The sequence below is a fragment of the Pinus tabuliformis genome, chromosome 2_1 (assembly GCF_031772625.1).
Source record: "Pinus tabuliformis cultivar Carrire ecotype Pingquan chromosome 2_1, CPIR1, whole genome shotgun sequence".
NCBI lineage: Eukaryota > Viridiplantae > Streptophyta > Pinopsida > Pinales > Pinaceae > Pinus > Pinus tabuliformis.
In genome coordinates this window covers 496639411-496659361 of record NC_142299.1, presented here as the reverse complement: position 1 = coordinate 496659361, position 19951 = coordinate 496639411, and the positions used below count along the sequence as shown (strand labels likewise).

At 37.6% G+C, this 19951-nt stretch overlaps 2 protein-coding genes across 2 annotated transcripts; both read right to left on the bottom strand.

Moving 5' to 3' along the window:
- Window positions 1-2139: 2139 nt before the first annotated feature.
- LOC149201105 (uncharacterized) lies at window positions 2140-3258 on the bottom strand. Its single transcript, XM_089401202.1, has one exon. The coding sequence runs from the start codon at window positions 3256-3258 to the stop codon at window positions 2140-2142; it is 1119 nt and encodes a 372-aa protein (XP_089257328.1).
- A 709-nt stretch (window positions 3259-3967) lies between these two features.
- On the bottom strand, window positions 3968-4645 carry LOC149201104 (uncharacterized). Its single transcript, XM_089401201.1, has one exon. It carries the CDS (start codon window positions 4643-4645, stop codon window positions 3968-3970), a length of 678 nt encoding a protein of 225 aa, XP_089257327.1.
- Between the last annotated feature and the right edge of the window lie 15306 nt (window positions 4646-19951).

Sequence of the window (19951 nt, the reverse complement as noted above, 5' to 3'; positions counted from 1 at the left end):
TAGATGGTTTGCCCAGTCACACGAATTAAATAGGTGGTTTATAGATTCTTCTTCTCCTAAGCACATCGGGCATCTGGAAGGACCATCGAACCCTTTTCTGCGCAGATTGTCACATGTCAGGGTTTTGTTCCGCATTAGTAGCCATAGGAATGTCTTGATTTTCGGCCAAAATAGGCTGTCCCACACTTTGTTGCACCAGGGTACTGCTTCCTCCTGTTTTGCCTTTACTATCATTTCCCTTGCTTCTTTTAGTGAGAAATTTCCATTTCCTGTCATACCCCATCTCAGCTGATCCTCTTCCTCTGTTTTCCTTATCTTTCTTTTAAGAATGTGACTGTTGAGTTGTTTTGTGCTTTCATTTCCCTCAATGTTGTTATCAGCGTTGAGATGTATCCATTCTCTCCAGTTAGCATCTCTGCTGCTCAGGTCCCAGTAATGGCAGACTCTGCTTCTACCTTCGTTCTGGCTGATCTGTTTGAGATGTAATAGCTCTGGGGTATCTAATTTGGGGAACTGTTGCCATGCATCTTCCCAAAACAGGGCTAACCTACCATTACGTATTTCCCAGAAGCTATTTTCCTGCACTAGGCTACGATTTTGTCTTGCAAGATTCCATATGGGCGAACCCTCTGGAACCTCCTGCAATCTTATGAGATCCTGATGATTACAGTTTGGGACGTACTTGTGTTTCCAATGTCTGGCCCATGACAGATTGGACTCTTTGATCCATCTCCACCATAGCTTTGCTCCACAGGTTATGTTGACAACCGTCGGATCCACTAGATTTAGTCCCCCCACATATTTCGGCTTGCATAATTTGTTCCAGGCTACTAACGCCCATTTTCTCTTGTCCCCATTCCCACTCCATAAAAAGGATCTCTGTATAGCTCTGATTTGTTGAAGAATCCCTTTTGGGGCCGGTAGCATTGATAATAAGTACTGCGGTATAGCCTGTAACACAACCTTGGTGAGGATTAATCTTCCGGCAAAGTTAAGCGCCCTGTGAGTCCAGTGTTTGCATCTGTTTTCCATATTGGCTATGATCTTTTCCCAGTGCACTTTTTGCCAAGGCCGCAGAGTGAGGGGAGCTCCTAAATATCTCGAAGGTAAACTGCCTATCCGGAAGCCTAGAAGTTGAGAAAGGTGAGCTTGAATAGCTTGATGAGTGTTGAAAAAGAAAATCGTGGATTTGGAGAAGTTGATTTCCATTCCTGAGGCTTTGCTAAAGAGATCTAAGATCTCCTTGAATGCCAAGGCCTCTTTAAATGTGGGGCTGTCGTGTAACATAGTGTCGTCCACAAACCGCTGATGGGTAGTAGCAGGAATAGATAGGATTGGTTGAAGACCCTTAATTGCCCCTTCAGCTTTCTTCTTGGCTATAATTCTGCTGAGACCATCCATAAGGATAACGAATAGGAAAGGGGATAAAGGATCGCCCTGTCTTATTCCTCGCGAAGGTGAGAATGGTTCAGAGAGGGCTCCATTAACTAGGATTGAGAATCTTGAGGATTTGATGAGGGTCAGAATCCAAATAACCTAATGTCTGTTGAACCCGAAAGCGTCCAAAATGGCTTTGAGGTATTTCCAGCTCACCTTGTCATAGGCTTTCGATAAATCCAGTTGCATTAACATCCCTGCTTTTTTCCTTGAATGGAGAGTGTGGATCATATCTTGAGCAAGGATAATGTTGTCTAATATCTGCCTTCCCTCTACATAACCCGATTGCTCTTCAAAGATGATGCCCAGGAGAATGGGCTTCAGCCTATTGGCAATAACTTTTGATATTATTTTATAGATGACATTGCAGAGAGCAATAGGTCTGAACTTTTCAGGGGTATTGGCTTCCTCTACCTTTGGAATTAGCGCTATGAATGTCGAGTTAATGGATTTGAGTATGGTTCCAGAACATCTGGAGTCCTCTACAACCTCCCAAACATCCTGCTTCACCGTATTCCAGCAAGCCTTGTAAAAATTGATTGTAAACCCATCCGGCCCAGGGGCTTTATTGTTTGGCATGCTTCTTACAGCCTCCTCTACCTCTTCCAATGTGATTTCCTTGCTAAGGGCCCAGTTTTGCTCAGAGGTGACAGCTTTGGGAATGGCTTTTAGAAGTTCCCTAATGGCTCCTCCTCTGTTTAACTATGGTTCCTGTGCTATGGATCTGAAATGAGCTGAGAGCAACTCTGATATGTCGTGGTGGTTCTTCACTGACTCCCCATTTTCATTTCTCATCTCAAGAATTTTGTTTGAACTTCTGTAATCCAGAGCAGATCTGTCAAAAAATTTGGTATTCTGCTCTCCCTCTTTTAGCCACTGAATCCTTGATTTCTGCCTCCAGAGAATTTCTTCATGCCGACATCGACTGTGCCACTGTTGGGTTAGAATTTTTTCCTGTTCGATGGATTCCTCACTGCTTTGACCAGCTGCCCATTCTCTGTGAATTTGTTCCAACTTATTTTCTATAAGGGTTTTCTCCTTGAAGATATCTCCAAAAATTGTTCTATTACACTCTTTTATCTTATCTTTAATAAGTCTTAATTTCTTCTGCAAATTGAACATTTTGGAGCCCTCACCCTCCAGAGGTTCTAACCACCAGTTATCAACCATCTGAAGGAAGTTGGGATGATCCAACCAAAATTTTTCAAATCTAAGGGGTTTATTCCTTGGTGTGCCATGAACATCAGCTATGAGCGATATTGGCCAATGGTCCGAACCTCCACTGGGAAGGATATTTGACTCTACAAGGATACCATCCATTATGATACTCTCAGAAACCAAAAACCTGTCCAAGCAAGAGGCTATCATTCTATTTCCCCCTCTTCTATTGTTCCATGTGAAATTGCCACTTTTGGTATGAATGTCTATCAATTTAGCATTCTCAATGAAACTAATAAAAGACTCCGCATCCCTATTAAGTTTCCTTAAACCCCCTTTCTTCTCTAGAAGGGTTGTTATCATATTGAAGTCACCCCCCATAATACATTTGGACATTGGATGCCTGCTAATGAGCCTATTTAAGGAATTCAGGAAACTGATTTTATCTTCTATCTTCTGAGGTCCATAAACATTTACACATAAAAATGGTTCAGAATTACCTGTAGGTTGAGCTTCCACATCAATGAAGTGCTTGTTCGCTTTTGCAGATAGTATTTGAATTTCTCTCGTGTCCCATAGTGTTGCCAGGCCTCCTTCTCTGCCCTGACTTTCAACTTCTAGAAAATTTATGTGCCTTCCTATCTTCTTGGTTATCCTTGCCATGCTAGAGCCATTGCATTTGGTTTCTTGTAAGAACATGATTTCCAGTTTGTATTTCTGGAATTTGCGTTTCAGCAGTCTGTGCTTTGCTTGGCTGTTTAGCCCTCTTACATTCCAAGATATGATCTTCATGACAAACTTGAGGTATTATTGAAAGGACGGGAAGGCGCTAAGAGCCTTCATCTTCCCTGAGTTGATCATTATCATTCCTAGCTCCTGCAGAGCTTCATTGCTTGTCTTTTGGCCCCTTTTCTTCTTTTGCCTTGAGCTTGATGAATTCCATAGAAGACTCTTCGGGTGGAGACTATTGCCTCTTGCTATGCCTAGCTTTCTATGTTGCCTTTCTAGTGTTGCTTTCTGCCTTGCTGTAAACAGATCACTGATTTTTTTGATTTCTTCTTCTGGTACCGTTTCTATACCTTGATTTTTCCAGTTCTCCACTATAACGGGTAGATTCATCCCTTCCCGGGCTAAAACTTCCTCCAACTCAATGTCCTCGCTCCCTTCATCGCTGGCCAACATGTCTATGTCCTCCTCCGGTTCCTCTGGTTGCTCCCCCATTTGGAATTCGTTGTTATTTGTGTCCCCTTCCTCTTCTTTCCTGGTTCGTTCCTCCTTGTCTCGTGGCTCCTTATCTGCTGCTCTGGTTTTTTGTATCTCCTCTGAGTCTGTCTCCAGATCCAAGAGCTCAAAGGTGTTGTTGTTGTTGTTTCTATCTTCCTGCTCTGTATGCCCTTCTTCTGTTGGCTCTCTGCCTTGACTTCGGGGTTATAAAGTTATCTTTGCCTTTATTTGTTGGTTCTGTTTTAGTGTCCTCCTCCTTCTTGTTCATAGGGCATTCCCTTATTAGATGTCCGTGTTCGTGACATTTCCTGCAGCGAAACGGGATCTGCTCATAGTCTATTGCCTGAAAGTAATCCTCATCCCTATATTCGAGCCATAACCCTTCATACAGTGCCCCTGATACATCCATTTCCATGCATATTCTTGCGTAGGAGGTGTATTTTTTCTGCAATGTTGCCTCTGAGGCTTTGATAAAAGTCCCCAACTGATCTCCAATTTGCTTCAGAGCATTCAAAACCCAATAGTCTATCGGGAGAGAAAACAAGCGGATCCACATTGGAACTTGAGTGAAGGATTCCTTCTCCGGAACAAAGTTCGGTTTCCATGGTCGCATGTATAGACCAGCTGAGGCCATGAAATACGGGCCTCCATCGAAAATCCTGTCCTTGTCTTCCAGGTTGGTAAACACAACTATAAAGAAACCTTTGGCTCCCAATTGCAGTTTAACATCTCCTCTGGGCTTCCAATGCTGTCTGATCCACTGACACAAGGCCCTTTCAGTTGGCCACATTCCCATGAACTTGCATATGACTGCATGTTCTGTCATGTGCTCTCGATAGGCTTGTATCTCTGGATCCGTTATTACAACTCTAAGACTGTCAGCTTTCCTTGGTTTACAAATACTGTTTGCTGTTGAGTCTTTGTTGGGGTTCGAGCTTGTGTCCCCTTCCTTCTCTGTGTTCCCCCGTCTGCTGTTTGTGGGCTCCTCGTTTGCTCCTTGTTGTTTTTCCTTGTTCCCTGTCAGGTTTTGTCCTTAAGCGTTTCTGTCTTCATTACCTTCCAAGCCCTCATCTTCTTTGCCTTTGATTATTGTATTGTTGTTTGGTTCATTGTCTTCCACTTGTATTTTCTCCTTGTTTTTCCCGCCTCTCTGCTTGAGCTTGTCATTCCCCGAGATTCTGACTCCCTCCTTAGCTTGCTGCCTCTGTTTCTACATGATTATTTGTTTATAGGTGGGGGTCCCAATGGACCCCTCTGCACCCATCTGGATAGTCAGCTTTTGTCCCCTTCTTAACAGTGCTGCTATCCGTGATCTGTTCCCTTCCAGCTCTGAAACTGTTGCAGTTACTCATAAACCCTCAGAAACCCTCGTTTCCGCCATTCCCACTAGATTTCTATAATTTATTAATAATCATTCCACTCTATAATTATTTTATATGATCCTATAAACCTAAACTCAAATCAAACTTTACATAAATTTATTAAAAAAAATATTAAATATATTTTACTAGGTTAATTTTTAAAACTTAAATTATTAAATATATATATATATATATATATATATATATTTTAATATAAACTTAGGTTGTACTCCCTTGTTATTCAAAGGGATAGCAAGAAGCATATAAATCTTGTCAATTTTGAAAGTAGTATTTAAAATGAAATCCTAATTAATTTAATTAATTTGTTTTTTTTCTTTTTTTTCAAAAATATTGTTATTAACATAACATTGTATATGAGATATTTGATTCAATTCAGTATTTTTGGGAGAATGTAATTCTTATAATTGGCTCTGAGTTTTTAATTTTTATAAGATTTAAATCTAAAAGAAAGAAAAAACGATATAACTAAAATAAAGTTACGATATATAAAATAAAAATTATAGTAAATGAAAAACCAAATTAATATATAAAATTATTTTATTTGTAAAATAAGAAATCTATTATAATAAATTATATGTATATTTTATTTTTTTAGATTTAAATTTATGATTTCTTGAAAAAACACATGATTTAATCATTAACTTTACTCAAAGTATATTTTAATTTTATTATAATAATTTTTTATTAGGAAAAATTATTAATTTAAAAATATTAAAAAAATTCAAATTAAATTAATTTAATAATAATTTTAAAACAGACTTATAAACCTATATCAACCATTTAAGTCTTCTTGGTTCTTTTGTTGGTAAACCATATAGATAATTTACTAACTTTGGTATATAATTTATGCCTTTTCTTATGATTTGAATTAACAAACATCAGAGTGGGTAATCGCTCACATTAGCTGTGTATGAAACATTTCAATGTTTTTTTTAAAACGAACAACTAAATTTCTATTAAAGCTTCATACCAAAAAAAATACAAAACATGATATTGGATTCATATATCTACGTTATTATATGACCTCAGATGTGATTTAATGGTTAGAGTGGATTGTCAGGATAATATATATATATCATTTTTATTAAAATATTTATGTTAATTATTAAATATTAATTTTAATAAGATATAATTTATATTTGTAATTTTATATAAATTAATATGTATAAATAAGTTAAATGTGATAATGAATTAAGAATTAATATTTATTCTTTATATGAATTAATTTATATGAGTTATTGGAAATTGAGTAATTTTTTTTTAGAAAGTAGAATATACATGTGAATCTCAAACGAATAGTTTTTCTTAAATGGTTTTTGAAAATGAGGACATATTAAGACAAAATGGGTTGAGGGGTTCTAAAAAAACACTACAAGTTAATTGTACAAAACATTGAATCATTATAACAACAATATCCTGAAAAGGGAGGATAATATTGATTAAGCAATTTCTAATCAGATGATGAATTTGAACATTACAAAAAGAAAAGAGAAATAAGTGTGAGTATTCCTTGAAATCCCTCGACTAATGGACTTCCCCAACAATGAATCCCAAACACTACAAGTTAATTGTACAAAACATTGAACCATTATAACAACAATATCTTGAAAAGGGAGGATAATATTGATTAAACAACTTCTAATCATATGATGAATTTGAACACTACAAAAAGAAAAGAGAAATAAGTGTGAGTATAACTTGAAATCCCTTGACTAATGGACTTCCCCAACAATGAATCCCAACATTCCAAAAGAGCCAACAAGAACAGATGGGCTTGTTTTGAAAGGCTGTCAACTTTCAAGTTTAATTCTCCATAAATATGCATGAAAGATAACCAATCAAAATATATGAAGGACTTATAAATAATTTGTAGTTGAGGGCCAAGATGTATATTTTCCACCAAAATACTCTTAGAGGCTCATTTAATGACAAGCTGAGAATCACCTAAGACCTAAAGCTTTTAGTTCTTTTATCTTTTCCTACCTCAAGCAAAGTCCAAAGAGACAAAAATGTTGCTTTGTTATTGGACCCCCTACCCAAGGCATATCTAACATGAAGATAATGAGACTTAGAAAGGAACAAGACCACACCCACCCCAAAAATTAGAGACCATAAAAAATTTGTGATTGAATATCCTCCACCAAAGATAGCTTGGCTTCTTGATTTACAAGGTTGGAAGTCATTGCACTAAATACTCGTTATGAGCTCAATGTCACATGCAGGAAGTGAACCTGGGTGGGGATAATAACAACATTATTCCCAACCACCCAAACGAAACTCAATTGACAAATTTGCTTATATTTATATTAAAACCATTTTTATTAAATGATATATAATTGGTTTACAATTTAATGAGATAGAGTCCTTAGCCATTAAAAAAGGAGTCCTTATCAACATATAAGTTGAGTGATTTTAATTATATTTATCAAAATAAGATTTATCATAATCATCACTTTATGATTTCAAAATAATTATTTATATTAGAGTAGCATATAAAATATTGATGGTGTCTTTTTTCAAATTCTATTTTAATTTTCTTTTAAAAGCATACATTGTATTTCAACAATAAAATTGAAACTACAATCCAAGGGCACAGAAGGGTGTGGAAAAAATAAATAAATACAATCTCAGAGGAGAATTATTGTAATGAGTAAACCCTAAAGCCTAGTGAAGAGGGATAATTATATCTAGAAAGTGCATCTCATAATCTAAGGTCACAAATATAGTATCGTGAAACATCATTGCATGTGAAAGTTCAAAAAGTTAAGAGTCCAGAAATTGTTGTTGACACATGAGACTCACAGATCACTAAAGATTATTTTCCTTCAAATTACAGGGACATTGTCCTTAAATTCTTCAGAAATAGAGCAAACCCATATGTGAGTGCAACACATCTTTAGAGAGAGCATTTTCCTAACCATTAGATTCTTGAAGTAGGTGAGAAATGAAACCATTTGACAATAATCAACACATTCCTTTAGTGGTGAAGCTAAGTGGATAAGTCCTAAATTGTTTATGTCACCACGACTTTACATCTAATTAATGACAATCCCATACTTTCCATAAACCTGTAAATGATGAACATCATTAGCAATCACAATATATAAGAGAGCATGTAATGCATTCATCTCTACAGAGTTATTAGTTCCCTAACCCAAGAAGGTTTTTCCCAGTATATAGTGATGTTAGAGAAGCATAGAGAGAAACTTAGACTACAATACCAACCTTCATTTTGACTCAACGCATCAAAGAATCCATAATTTATCCCTTTGTCAATCTGGGGCCCTTGCACAGATGTATGTTGTACTGATTTGGCTAGAAGGTTTTCATCTATCGAAATTGATAGGGCCCTAGAAGCTACTAGAGCTAGAGGAATCAACTTATCATGCAATAAAATTTTATTTCATGTTAACCATATACCCCAAGATACTTCTATTAGAAGGCTTCTTAATATTTTTAATGCATGTGAATCATAGAACCATTTAAAACATTCATGATTGTTTGTTTGTCTTAAAGGTTCGTAAGGTTGACCAGAGATTCTATGTGCATTCAAACTTGCATGGTGAAACAAGAATACAGAAACAAGTGACTAGAGTCTCCTTCGATCAAGTGGCATAAAGTAATTATGCTAGGTCCCTCAAAGCCATGCTTCAACATCATACCCTAGGTTAAAACTTGATCATTCAGGATAAGCCAAAACAAAAGGGTTCTTTTAAATGGAACCTTAATTTTCCAAAAAAAATTAAACCATCGTTCTTCATTGTCTAGATTATTCCCAATCAATGAACAATAACCCAATTTGAAATTCTGTGTCCCCCTACTCAATTATGCACCCAGATCAGTTCGTCATTTCCATCTCTTATTTTAATTCAAGCTTTAACAAGTTTAGCAATAAAAAAATTTCCACTGGGGATGTCATTCTTCTCCCAACCCCAAATTTGTCACTAAGAGCAAACCTTGATGCCAAATATCATTGAAATCTAATTGAAAATTTAGTCAAAGTGTACATTTACAAATCTCCTATAGAAAATTTAACATAAGATTAACCAGGAATATGTTTTGATTGCACCCCATTATTGCATTAGAACCAATAAGAACCTTATGTCCAAACTAGACCTTCTAGGTGAGATGATTCCATGCCATTAAGAAAGATTGGAAGACGACCCTCCAATGGTATGACGAATTGTATGTTGACTTATTAAGATATCATATCCATTCATTATAAAGCCTAGTGTAATATATTTAGCCACTAGGATTTGATACTGCAAACTATCCCTAGTGAAAAAACTCCAAAGAGTGTTCACTATCAGTGCTTTCGAAAAATAAGATCAATTTTGGAGATATTAGCCCCCCTAGGATTTAGGTAAACCAATTTTGTTCTAGCATACGAGATGTGACCCCATTTCAAATTTTGTTCAGGGTTCCTTTGGAATCGATGCCAACGAATTCCAATACACTAGACTATACTTAATGACATATTTGACCAAGATTAGACCACCCACCCCACCCCACCCCCCCCCCCCCCAAAAAAACCAATGATTACACCAAAATTAGATCTTTTTATACTTTTGTAAGAAGCCATTTCCAATTTGAAAAATTATATTTATTAGGTTTGAGATAATAACCTAGATATTTAAAACCATCTCTTAAGTCTAGTTCCTGGTAGCCAAAAATCTCAATCACATGGGTGTATGTGTTGTATGTTAGGTATAGGTGCATGTATTGCATGGAGTTGTATGCCATGTGTGGTTGTATGTGTGTGATGCACACTATGTATATGTGCACCTGGTTGAGGAAAAGGCACTGGGTGTTTGTCAGGTTTGGCAACTGATCCGATGTACGTACGAAATAAGAACAAAGGTAGAAGTAAGGACCAATGAAGGATTAGTATCGGTATTTTATTTCAACTTTATTATGCATGTGGTTTATGACTATGGTTTATGATTTTGGTATATGATGATTACATGTGAATTATGATTCTGGTTTATGATGGTTACATGTGATTTATGATTTGTATGGTTATGTTTTGAGCTAACTTGATGTGATATGTTTATACATGATGATTTGGTCAAAGATGCTAGTTTGTCTTGTTGTGACATGAAGTAAACAGGATTGCAAATGTAACTTACTGACGAGCTACCAATGAGGTATGATTTGAAGTTATTTCAATTTATTTTGAATCTAATGGAAGTTATGTGTTTGGTACAAGAATCACAAACATTCTTAGTTGGATGATTGAAATCGACTATAAGAATTAGCAGCAGCAATGAAAGGAATTGAAAAATATAGCAGTACGCTGGTAAAGAATTCAAGAACAGGGCCATTGTGCGACACTTGTACCCAATAGTGTCCATTGATTTCCATGAGCATGCTATAACATGTATGATGGTTTTGACGTAGGAATATGCCTTGGATTTTGTGCCTTTCGATGCAAAGAAGCCTTGCCAAGGGATGGACTTCCCGAGATGGGGGTGCAAGCGGAATTTGGAAGGTGAGTGGTTGTATGGAAGGGGTTGACCGAATTGCCTGAGGGATTGTGTAGCAAAGAAGGGAAGATCGGGGATGGATTTGTTTTGGTCATTAGCATTTTGAGCTAGAATCAAATGCACATTGGGAGTGCACCCTGGAACAATAAGCTAGTAAATGTTCATTGAGAGGACAAGTGGCACAGGATTATAATGTTGGACATTGGATGCAGTTTGAATGTGATAGTGGAATCTGGACTTCCTCGGAAGGAGGTGAATCTTGATATTACTTGAAAGTGGAGATGTGAGCCTCTGGATTCCCTTATTGTAGATGCAAGCATTGTATCTTTTTATTTGTTGGTTGAGCAAATGTGTATACGTGTATACTATTGTAAATATTGTATCGAGATGGATTTATAAAGCTCCATAGGCAATATGGTTATTTGTTGGTTGAAGCAATTATGTATGTGTATATGTGGTTATTGTAAATGTCATAATGAGTTGTGTTATAAAGCTCCAGTAAATGGTATGTTTGTCATGTTTTAGCAAATGGTCATTGTAAATATTGCAACGAGTTGTGGTATAAATCTCCATGGGTAGTATGTTTTGTTTTTAGCAGTCTTGTTGGTTATAGGTGTCATTCAACATCAAGGATGGTGTTCCCACAAGGGGGAGGGTTCTGTAACAGCCTTGGAGAAAATTCCATCTAAAAATATATATAAGACCATGATAATGGGACACGTATTCTAAGCTAAATGGTGGGGGAAACATCCTATTGGGCATTGATTTAGTTTATTATGGCTAAGGAAATTAGCAAAGGCAATGGCTAAGGTTTTGGAAAGGCATGAGGCATTTATTTATAAAAATAATGGAAATTAGGAGAAAAGGAAGGTGAAAGGTCACATGTTGCATGTGAGGAGGAATGAAGGAAAATAATGGAAAATTGAGAAAATAGAAACCTCATTAATAAAAACAATTCTGAGACTCTCATTATTCTCTCTCTCACATACCCTTGGATACTTAGAGTTTTCATGGAGCACTCTTGGAGGGTGTGGCATACTTGGATTCTTGAAGAAAGAAGACAAATGAAGAGCATGAAAGCCAAGAGGGCATTTGGATCAGCAACTACATTAGATTTTCTTGCAGGTACCAAGTTGCATGTATGTTTCCTTCAGTAGTTTTGGCATGCATGGCACATGCATGTGGTTTCTTAGTCATGATCTGTCACTGGAATGGAGGATTGCCTAGCCTTTCCATTTCCTAGATAGCCATGGTGATTGTGGGTTTACTTTCAGTGCTTGTTTTGGTTGGTTCTCATGTTTCCTTTAGCTTGGGTTGAGTTATTAGTTCCTATAAACTTTTGTTGGACAAACGCTTTGGAATCCATGTAACGGTTTGGGTTGAGTTCCTAGTCCTGGAAGCCCTGGTTGGACAAACGCTCTAGAAGCCATGCAACAACTTGGGTTGAGCTACTAGTCCTGGAAGCCTTGGTTGGAAAAATGCTTTGGAATCCCTTGTTAGGTTGAATTACTAGTCCTGGGAGCCCTGTTTCGACAAACGCTCTGGAAGCCCAGAAAATATTGTGGGTTGAGTTACTAGTCCTGAAACCCTTGGTTAGACAAACGCTCTAGATCCTAATGATAGTTGTGGGTTGAGTTACTGATCCGAATTGGATCCTAGAACACTCTCTAAGTTTTCATGAACTCTTTAAAAATCATGCCAAAGTTTCAAAGTCTTATAATGATTAAGCTTATCAGAGATATACTCATAATAATTGCAATTTATGATTAGCACGGAGCAACGAGGACCCTCGGTCAAGCACACAGACCATTGGCCCATGGTAATGCGCGGTGGTGCAAATTGGCAAAACTAGAGGTCAATTCAAGAAACGGGGGCAGGGAAAACCCCTCCAAGAAGGAAAGGCCACAAGCACCCGCACCTGAATAATCATAAAATGCAACAGATATTGCGTCGATTCCATCGGAAGGGGGGGTCCCACAAAAACTGACAGAATATCGGAAGGGCTTCGAGCTATAAGCAGTTTCAACCGAGTCCCACCCGATGCCATACAATGGTTGACACGTATCCGGCGAAAGAGAGAGAAAAAAACTCACATCGGACGGGTAAACATCATGTTACTTACCCGCCTGATATGGACGATGACCGTAGGATTTGGAGGCTCCAGATCAACGGCGAAGATGTGTTCTGATGGATGACCGGATTTGACAAGGTAAACAGACAGAGTTGTATAGGATTTGAAGTCCGACGTGGATGATGCGTTGGCAGAAGATCGCGTTTCGCGGGCATTCTTGGAGTTAACCGTAAAAACGGTCATTTCAAAGATGTCCAAGAGAAATAACACTTAGTTCGTTAAGAAATATGTGGCCACCTCCTTGTGAGGTGTTATACAGTGATGATTATGCAGAACAGAGGAATTCAAATGGATAGAGACAGGGGAACTGGAAAGCCGGGAAGTGGAAACGAATAGTTAGAAAGCAGATTGGCTTAAAGCCACGAATTGACAGAGAGAGCAACAAGCAGTAAAGCAGTAAGACAGCAAGTTAGTAAACAAAGAGTAGAGAGAGAAGAAGCCGAGCGGACCTGCGGAAGAAAAGGTAGCATCGAGCCAGACAGATCCAAAGAGAGTCAGAGAGTCTGTGTACTCCAGAGAAGGCTTGAGAGGTTCAAGCGAGATCCTCTGTATATGCCTGTCATGTATGAGTCTCAGATTGAGCTTATACTACTGTGACCAATCGAGGTCGAGTTTCAGTAAGGAGAGTCTGTGTACTCCAGAGACATGGGGGATCAAAGTACAGTCTTACTGATTTATATATGCTATGTGAGACTCAAATTGAGCTCACTGTTGTAAAACTTTTCTTTGAAAACATAAAAGAGAGGCCGCCACTAAAGGCTGGATCGGGAGACGTAGCCCAGGAGTATTATATGAACTCCTTATTAAACTTGTTGTGTTTATATGTTTGCCTGTTATGTTTTCCTTAACTGCTTCAGTGCCTGTGTATCTCGCAATCTTATCGATCCATTGCCTAAAATAACATAGGAACATCCATGCACATGAGTCTGTAATACCTTAATTGTTTGTCTTAGATCAATTTCAGATCAAGTGGTATCAAAGCTCTAGGTTACTAAGGTTATACAAGCTTGTGCTGGATTTTGTTGTTGAATGCTAACTAGGACAAAGCTCAAATCAGGAGAAGGAGAATTAGTTGAAGCTAACCTAGAAATTGGAAGAGTCTATCCTAAGAGGAAAATGGCAGAAGAAAGTCCCTTGGAATCAGTCTCCCAGTTCATGGATAGTTTCATGACCATGAGAGCCATGGTAGAGGAAATATATGGAGAATTCAAGAAAGGTATAGATGAAGATTCATCAAACTCCAAACAAGATAACGGAGTATAATAATCTCTCCTCCATGACCATTCTAAAGGCAAATGGAAAAAAGAAAAACTTCCCACACCTCCTAATAGCCCTGAAAATAAAAAGAAAACATCTTTGATTAAATTAGATGTTAAATTTGATTTACCAATATATGATGGAGAGTTGAATGCAGAGAAGTTGGATAATTGGATTAGACAGATTGATGTGTATTGCAGAGTGCAGAGCATCGATTCAGACAAAAGTAAGATTCAATTGGCCAGCCTATGCCTTGGAGGCACTGCCTTGGTATGGTGGGAAGGTAGGACACAAGCTGACATGAAGAAGCATGGTAAAATTCTTTCTGTCTGGAGTGAATTTGTTTCTGCAATTAAAAAACAATTCTATCCACTAGCTTATATGCAGCAAGCCATGATGAGTTGGCAAACTCTTCGACAATTAAAAGGGCAAAGTGTACAAAGCTACACCCAAGAATTTAGAAAAAGAGCTTTGATTCTAGGAATTTCTTTAGGCTCACCTGAAAATTTGCTGAAGTATATAGGTGGTATACATAGCTATTTAAAGCACACCATTCTCATGTTTAATCCCAATAGCATAGATGAGGTATCTTTTCAGGCTACACATCTAGAGGCTAGAGGCAAGAATGTGAACCCAGAAGTTGAGGGATCATCAAAACCCACTGCAATCAAGAATAAAGAAAAGAGAAAGCAGAAATGGAAAGAGAGGAGGACAAATGCTGTACAAAAGACCAAGCCTTCATGCACTCACTGCAAGAAGGATGGGCATGATGATGAACACTGCTGGATTTTGCATCTGGAGCTGAGGCCCAAGAAGTACGATGGCAAAAAGAAGAAGACTGCTGCAGCTATTCAGAAGGATTTGGGGTCAGACTCAGGAGATGAAACAACAATCATAGCGATAGGTATAAAAAGTAAAAATTATGAAGCATCTACTAGTAATTCTGTACAATCTACTGATAATGAAGAAAATGAGAGGAAAATACATGAGCTTTTTCATGCTAGAGTTATTTCCAAGCATCAAAAGATTGATACTTTGTTTGATAGTGGCTCACAAGTAAATTTAATTTCTGAAGCAATTGTAAAGAAGTTGGGATTACTAACCGCACCTCACAAGAAGCCATATCCATTAGGTTGGTTATGTGATAAAGCAAAGCTACAAGTGACTAGACAATGTAAACTTAGGTTTTCTTTTGGGTTAGCATTTGTAGATGAGGTTGAGTTAGATATTGTTCCCTTGGATATATGTGGAATTGTTTTAGGAAGTCCTTACTTGTATGATAGAAAATTTATTTTCTATAGAGCTGAAAACAAGAATCAACTCGTTAAAGATGGAATTGAATATATTGTAAGAGCTCATAAACTCAAGAATAATTATACGGTCATAAACTCAGGGCAGATGAAAAGAATTGTAAATTCATGCAAGCAATTTTTACTAATGGTTGTAAAGGAAAAGAAACCTGATAAAACCAATATATTTGAGGGTTATAATGCTAAACAACAAGCTGATTTAGAAAAAGTTGTTTCAGAATATGATATACTATTTCAAGAACCTAAAGGTATGCCACCCATAAAGGAAATAGTACATGATACTAATTTGCAACAAGATGCTCCATTGCCTAACATCGGAATGTACAGGTTGTCTGCTTTAGAGAATGCAAAAATCAAGAAGCAGGTACAGGAGTGTTGGTACCATTTCATTGCCATCCTTTTCTTCTAGAAACACCATCATTTGTCTATCTTTTTCTTCCATAAACCTTCATATCCATCGAAATTGATTAATCAATAGCATTATAGTTGTTAGTTTACATTAAAATTAATTTCTGAATTTTTATGTTAAAAATTAGGAATTTTCAATAAAAAGATTACAGTATGTCATAACTTCCTGTAAATGGTTTATGATGTGACATGTGGCATGACAGGCAAGTCAAAGCAATGGATGGGAACGTGATCTATAATGTACATGCATGGTGAAAAATCGATTCAACAGCAAATCTAACGCTCTTGGAAATGCGTTCAATGCTGGTCAAACCAAGCCCTTTTGGTCACAAAGGCAGTGAAAAGCCATGGTTTCCCAAACTGATTTCGTTTTGCTTTTGGAAATCGGTTTAGATTAGAAAGGACAAAAATCACTCTTTTGTAAAAGCAGAAACATCTGCTTAATGTATGTACATTCGATTTAGATAGGAGACAAGCAGATAAATACTGCGTATTGTATTGTTTTCAAAAAACGATTATTATCTCTGTGTATTATTCCAGAACGCTGCTCTTGTATGTGATTTTCAATCTTTAGAACTTAATTACAGTCACCGTTTTACTCCAACAGTGTTTATGCGTTAACATTCTCGTTGCTTGAGGTTTATTCAGTGTGCCAATGAAACGTGGACGGGCCCTACGTGGAATTGGTATACTGTTAATTTCATTTCCATAGAGTTTGAATTTGAATAGTGTGCATAGTGTTTAATGTTATTTCCATGTCTATGAGTTTATCGATTTGATTAGAAATTCTTGCAAATGATATTTAGGGTGATATATTGAAGATCTGATTGTTAGATCATTGAACAATATCTTGTAAAATATTTTATCGATCATTAGATTTCAAAGCATCTCCGTAGACTCTGTTTCCATGCATTTAAAATTCAGTGTGCTTTTGATGAATGCTTAGTGTGTTAGCTAGAAAGAGCTTTTGTGCATAGCATCCTTGTAAGAGGGTTGAAAGCTCAGTCTAGCAATACCTGTATCTTTAGGATACTTAGATAAACTAGATGATCTGAGTGCTAAAGTGTGAGAGGAAACATATTTTAACCTCCTGTAAAGGAGTGCTATAACCTGTCACAGTAAACACTTAGTTAGGTAGACGAGATCCTTTTTAGGTCTATAGACTTTAGACACGTGCCTCTAAGTTTACCTACCTTGGTTGATAATAAATCTAGTCTAATCTAGCACCTTAGATTGGCCACTACATTTTGGCGTCGTTGCCGGGGAGGCGTGTTAGGACTCCAATATGTACCATTTTGTTATATACTTTGATATCATTTTACTCTCAAAACCATAAGCTCCAATGTCTTTTTCATTCACTATATCCTAAGGTATATGGAAACCTTCTCTTTATTATATGATTAATCTGTCTTACATTTAATTCCATAATACTCTTATATTTTATCATTATTGAAGTGCATTGTTGCTAACACAAGTCAAAGATCGCAGATAATATATGCCTTGTTGGGAACGAGCGGTCGTTGCTGAAACAACTGAACTTCATTGCTGAAACAGCCAACTCCGTTGCTGAAACAGCTGTCCCGTTGCTGAAACAGCTAACGCAGTTGCTGAAACAACCGTCAAAGCACGCAACTCCCGCTATGCGTTTTTGCGATTCTGGAAGAACTTTTTGTGGATAATAGCAGCAGCTAGAAGATACGGTTACCTGGATTATCTGGAAGATAGCATTTCTGTTGTCTCGGTTGTAACAGTATCTCTTTTTAAGAAAGAACAGAATAGTTTTGTTTAGAACAGAATCGAGATCTTCGCTCTTGTGTAAAATTGTAAATGATGTCTCCTCTTTAAAAAGAGGAGACATCATCATTAGAGGGGATCGAACTGTAATTTTGAGAACAACATTGTGTAAGACAGGAGCTAGTCTCCTCTTTTGTATGTACCAGTTTCTTGATAGATGAATAAAGACCTGTTTTGAGCATTCTAGTCTAATTCTTTCTTTTGGGGAATCTTGTGAGAAGGAAAGGGCCCGCCTTCCTCACAAGATTCACCCCTTCATTCCTGTAGTTGTTTATTTCTTGTGTATTTGCATTGTATTCAAGTTCTGTTGCTGAAACACTAGTTACATGGTTTGTGATACTCTGTTTCTTAGCGCTACATGTATTGATTGCACGAGTGGATGATGAGAGCATGTGCTGAAGATCCCTGTACAGAGGGATAGGGTCTTGCTCCATTGATTGCTTTCTTTTACTTGCAGTGTGATTAGAACAGAGAGGCCAAGTGCTGAAGATTCCTGTTCCTGGGAATAGGGTCTTGACCTCTTAAGGTTACTTCTTTTTGCAGTGTGATTAGTGCCAGGCAGCAGGTGCTGAAGTTCCCACCAAGGAATAGGGTCCTGTTCCTGCTATAGTTGAATGATTTCTTTTCTTATACATTTATTTCCCTTTTGCTGTAACAGAGAAATCGTGTCCGCTATAAGTTAATTGACTTCAGCTTTAATTAAGTAGACTGTGAATTGATAGATTGCTGAGTTTAACAATTGTGTGTGACTTTCTTTTACTACAACATTGAACTGCTTTTGAAATTGAGCATATCCAGTGCGCTATTACCTTTGGAATAAAAAGACCTTCTCGGGTTGACAATTTATGTGGAGCTCGAATTGTGAAAACAATTAGAGCGACCAACATTTTGGCGCCGTTGCCGGGGAAGGTAATTATAGATTTCAAAAAGCATTTATCTATTTTCTTCTAATGTGCAGATTGTATGAGAGGACGAGGAAACCAGAAGAAAAATAACCGCGCAGGTGGCAAGGGCTGGGGAGGACGAAAAAACGTTTATTGACGAAATCGTATCAAAGGCTGAATCATCACAAAGACTGAGTTCTCGAAAGTCAAAATTTCAGCGTTCCCCTCAGTCAGATTACAGAACAGAAGAAGTTGTGGGTCCTGAACATACAGAAGAAGTTGTGGGTCCTGAAAATACAGAAGAACCAGCAGTCAGCGCTGAAGAGTCAGAGGAAAGTAGCAGAATAGAAGAACATATCGAGGAGATAGTAGAAAGCGCTGGACAACCGGTAGGAAATATTGAAGAACCAATAGAGGATTCTGACGATCGAGAAAGTGCAGTAGGAGGACCAACAATGGAAGACAACAATGATAATCTCCTCTTTGGAGGAGGACGTACAGGTCCTGAAGAAGAAAGAAGGGATGAAAATTCTCTTTCTACCTTGGGATTTCCCATCAGTGATCTTCCTGCAGGAACAATGAAAAATATCCCATTGTCTGCCCTACCTAACTTTCATGGTTTATCTACTGAGGATCCTGACGAGTTTCTTTTTGAATTTGATATTTTATGCAGAAGCTACGATTATGTTACTAATGCTCAAAAGTTGAAACTGTTTCCAGCCACCTTAAAAGGGAATGCCTTGAGATGGTTCATGAGCCTTGGGAGCCAGGTAATCACAACATGGGAGCAAATGAAACAAAAATTTCTGCTTAAATATCAGGACTACTGCCGGACAAGAGAGAGAAGGATGAATTATTCAATATGGCACAAAATCGGATGAAAGCTTGGAGGACTACATCGAAAGATTGCAATACAACATACAGAGATCCGATCATCCAGATATAAGTAAGGAAATTCGTAAAACAATATTACTTAGAGGGTTAAGGGATGATTGTTTAAATATGTTAAATATGCTTGCTAAGGGAGATATATCTAAAGAATCATATGATGAGATTTGTGAACTTGCTAAAAGATGTTCTAGGGGAGCTGCAAGAAACAGAATAAGAGATTCCACCTATTCAAGGGTACAGAAATCAGCCAATGAGGAGCAACAAGAGCAGAGATAGGTAATTTGCTTGAAGAATTTAAAACCGAAATGCTAAGTTCTTTTGCTTCGCAGATTGACACTTTGCAGGTTAAGAAGAAGCAGGCTGAGGCAGAGAAGCAACTCTGGTGTCTACTTGCCCGAATGTAGAGATAAACATCCACTAAGGGAGTGCCCAAGAGAAAAAGTACCAGTTTGCACCCTTTGTGAGAAAGATCATGAGACAGAACAATGTCCATCTCTACCGGGGTAAAAGCAGCGATGCAGCCAACAGAGGAAGAAGCTGAAGCAGTCTACCTTCTAACTCAAAGAAGACAGTGGCAACCTAAAGGGAA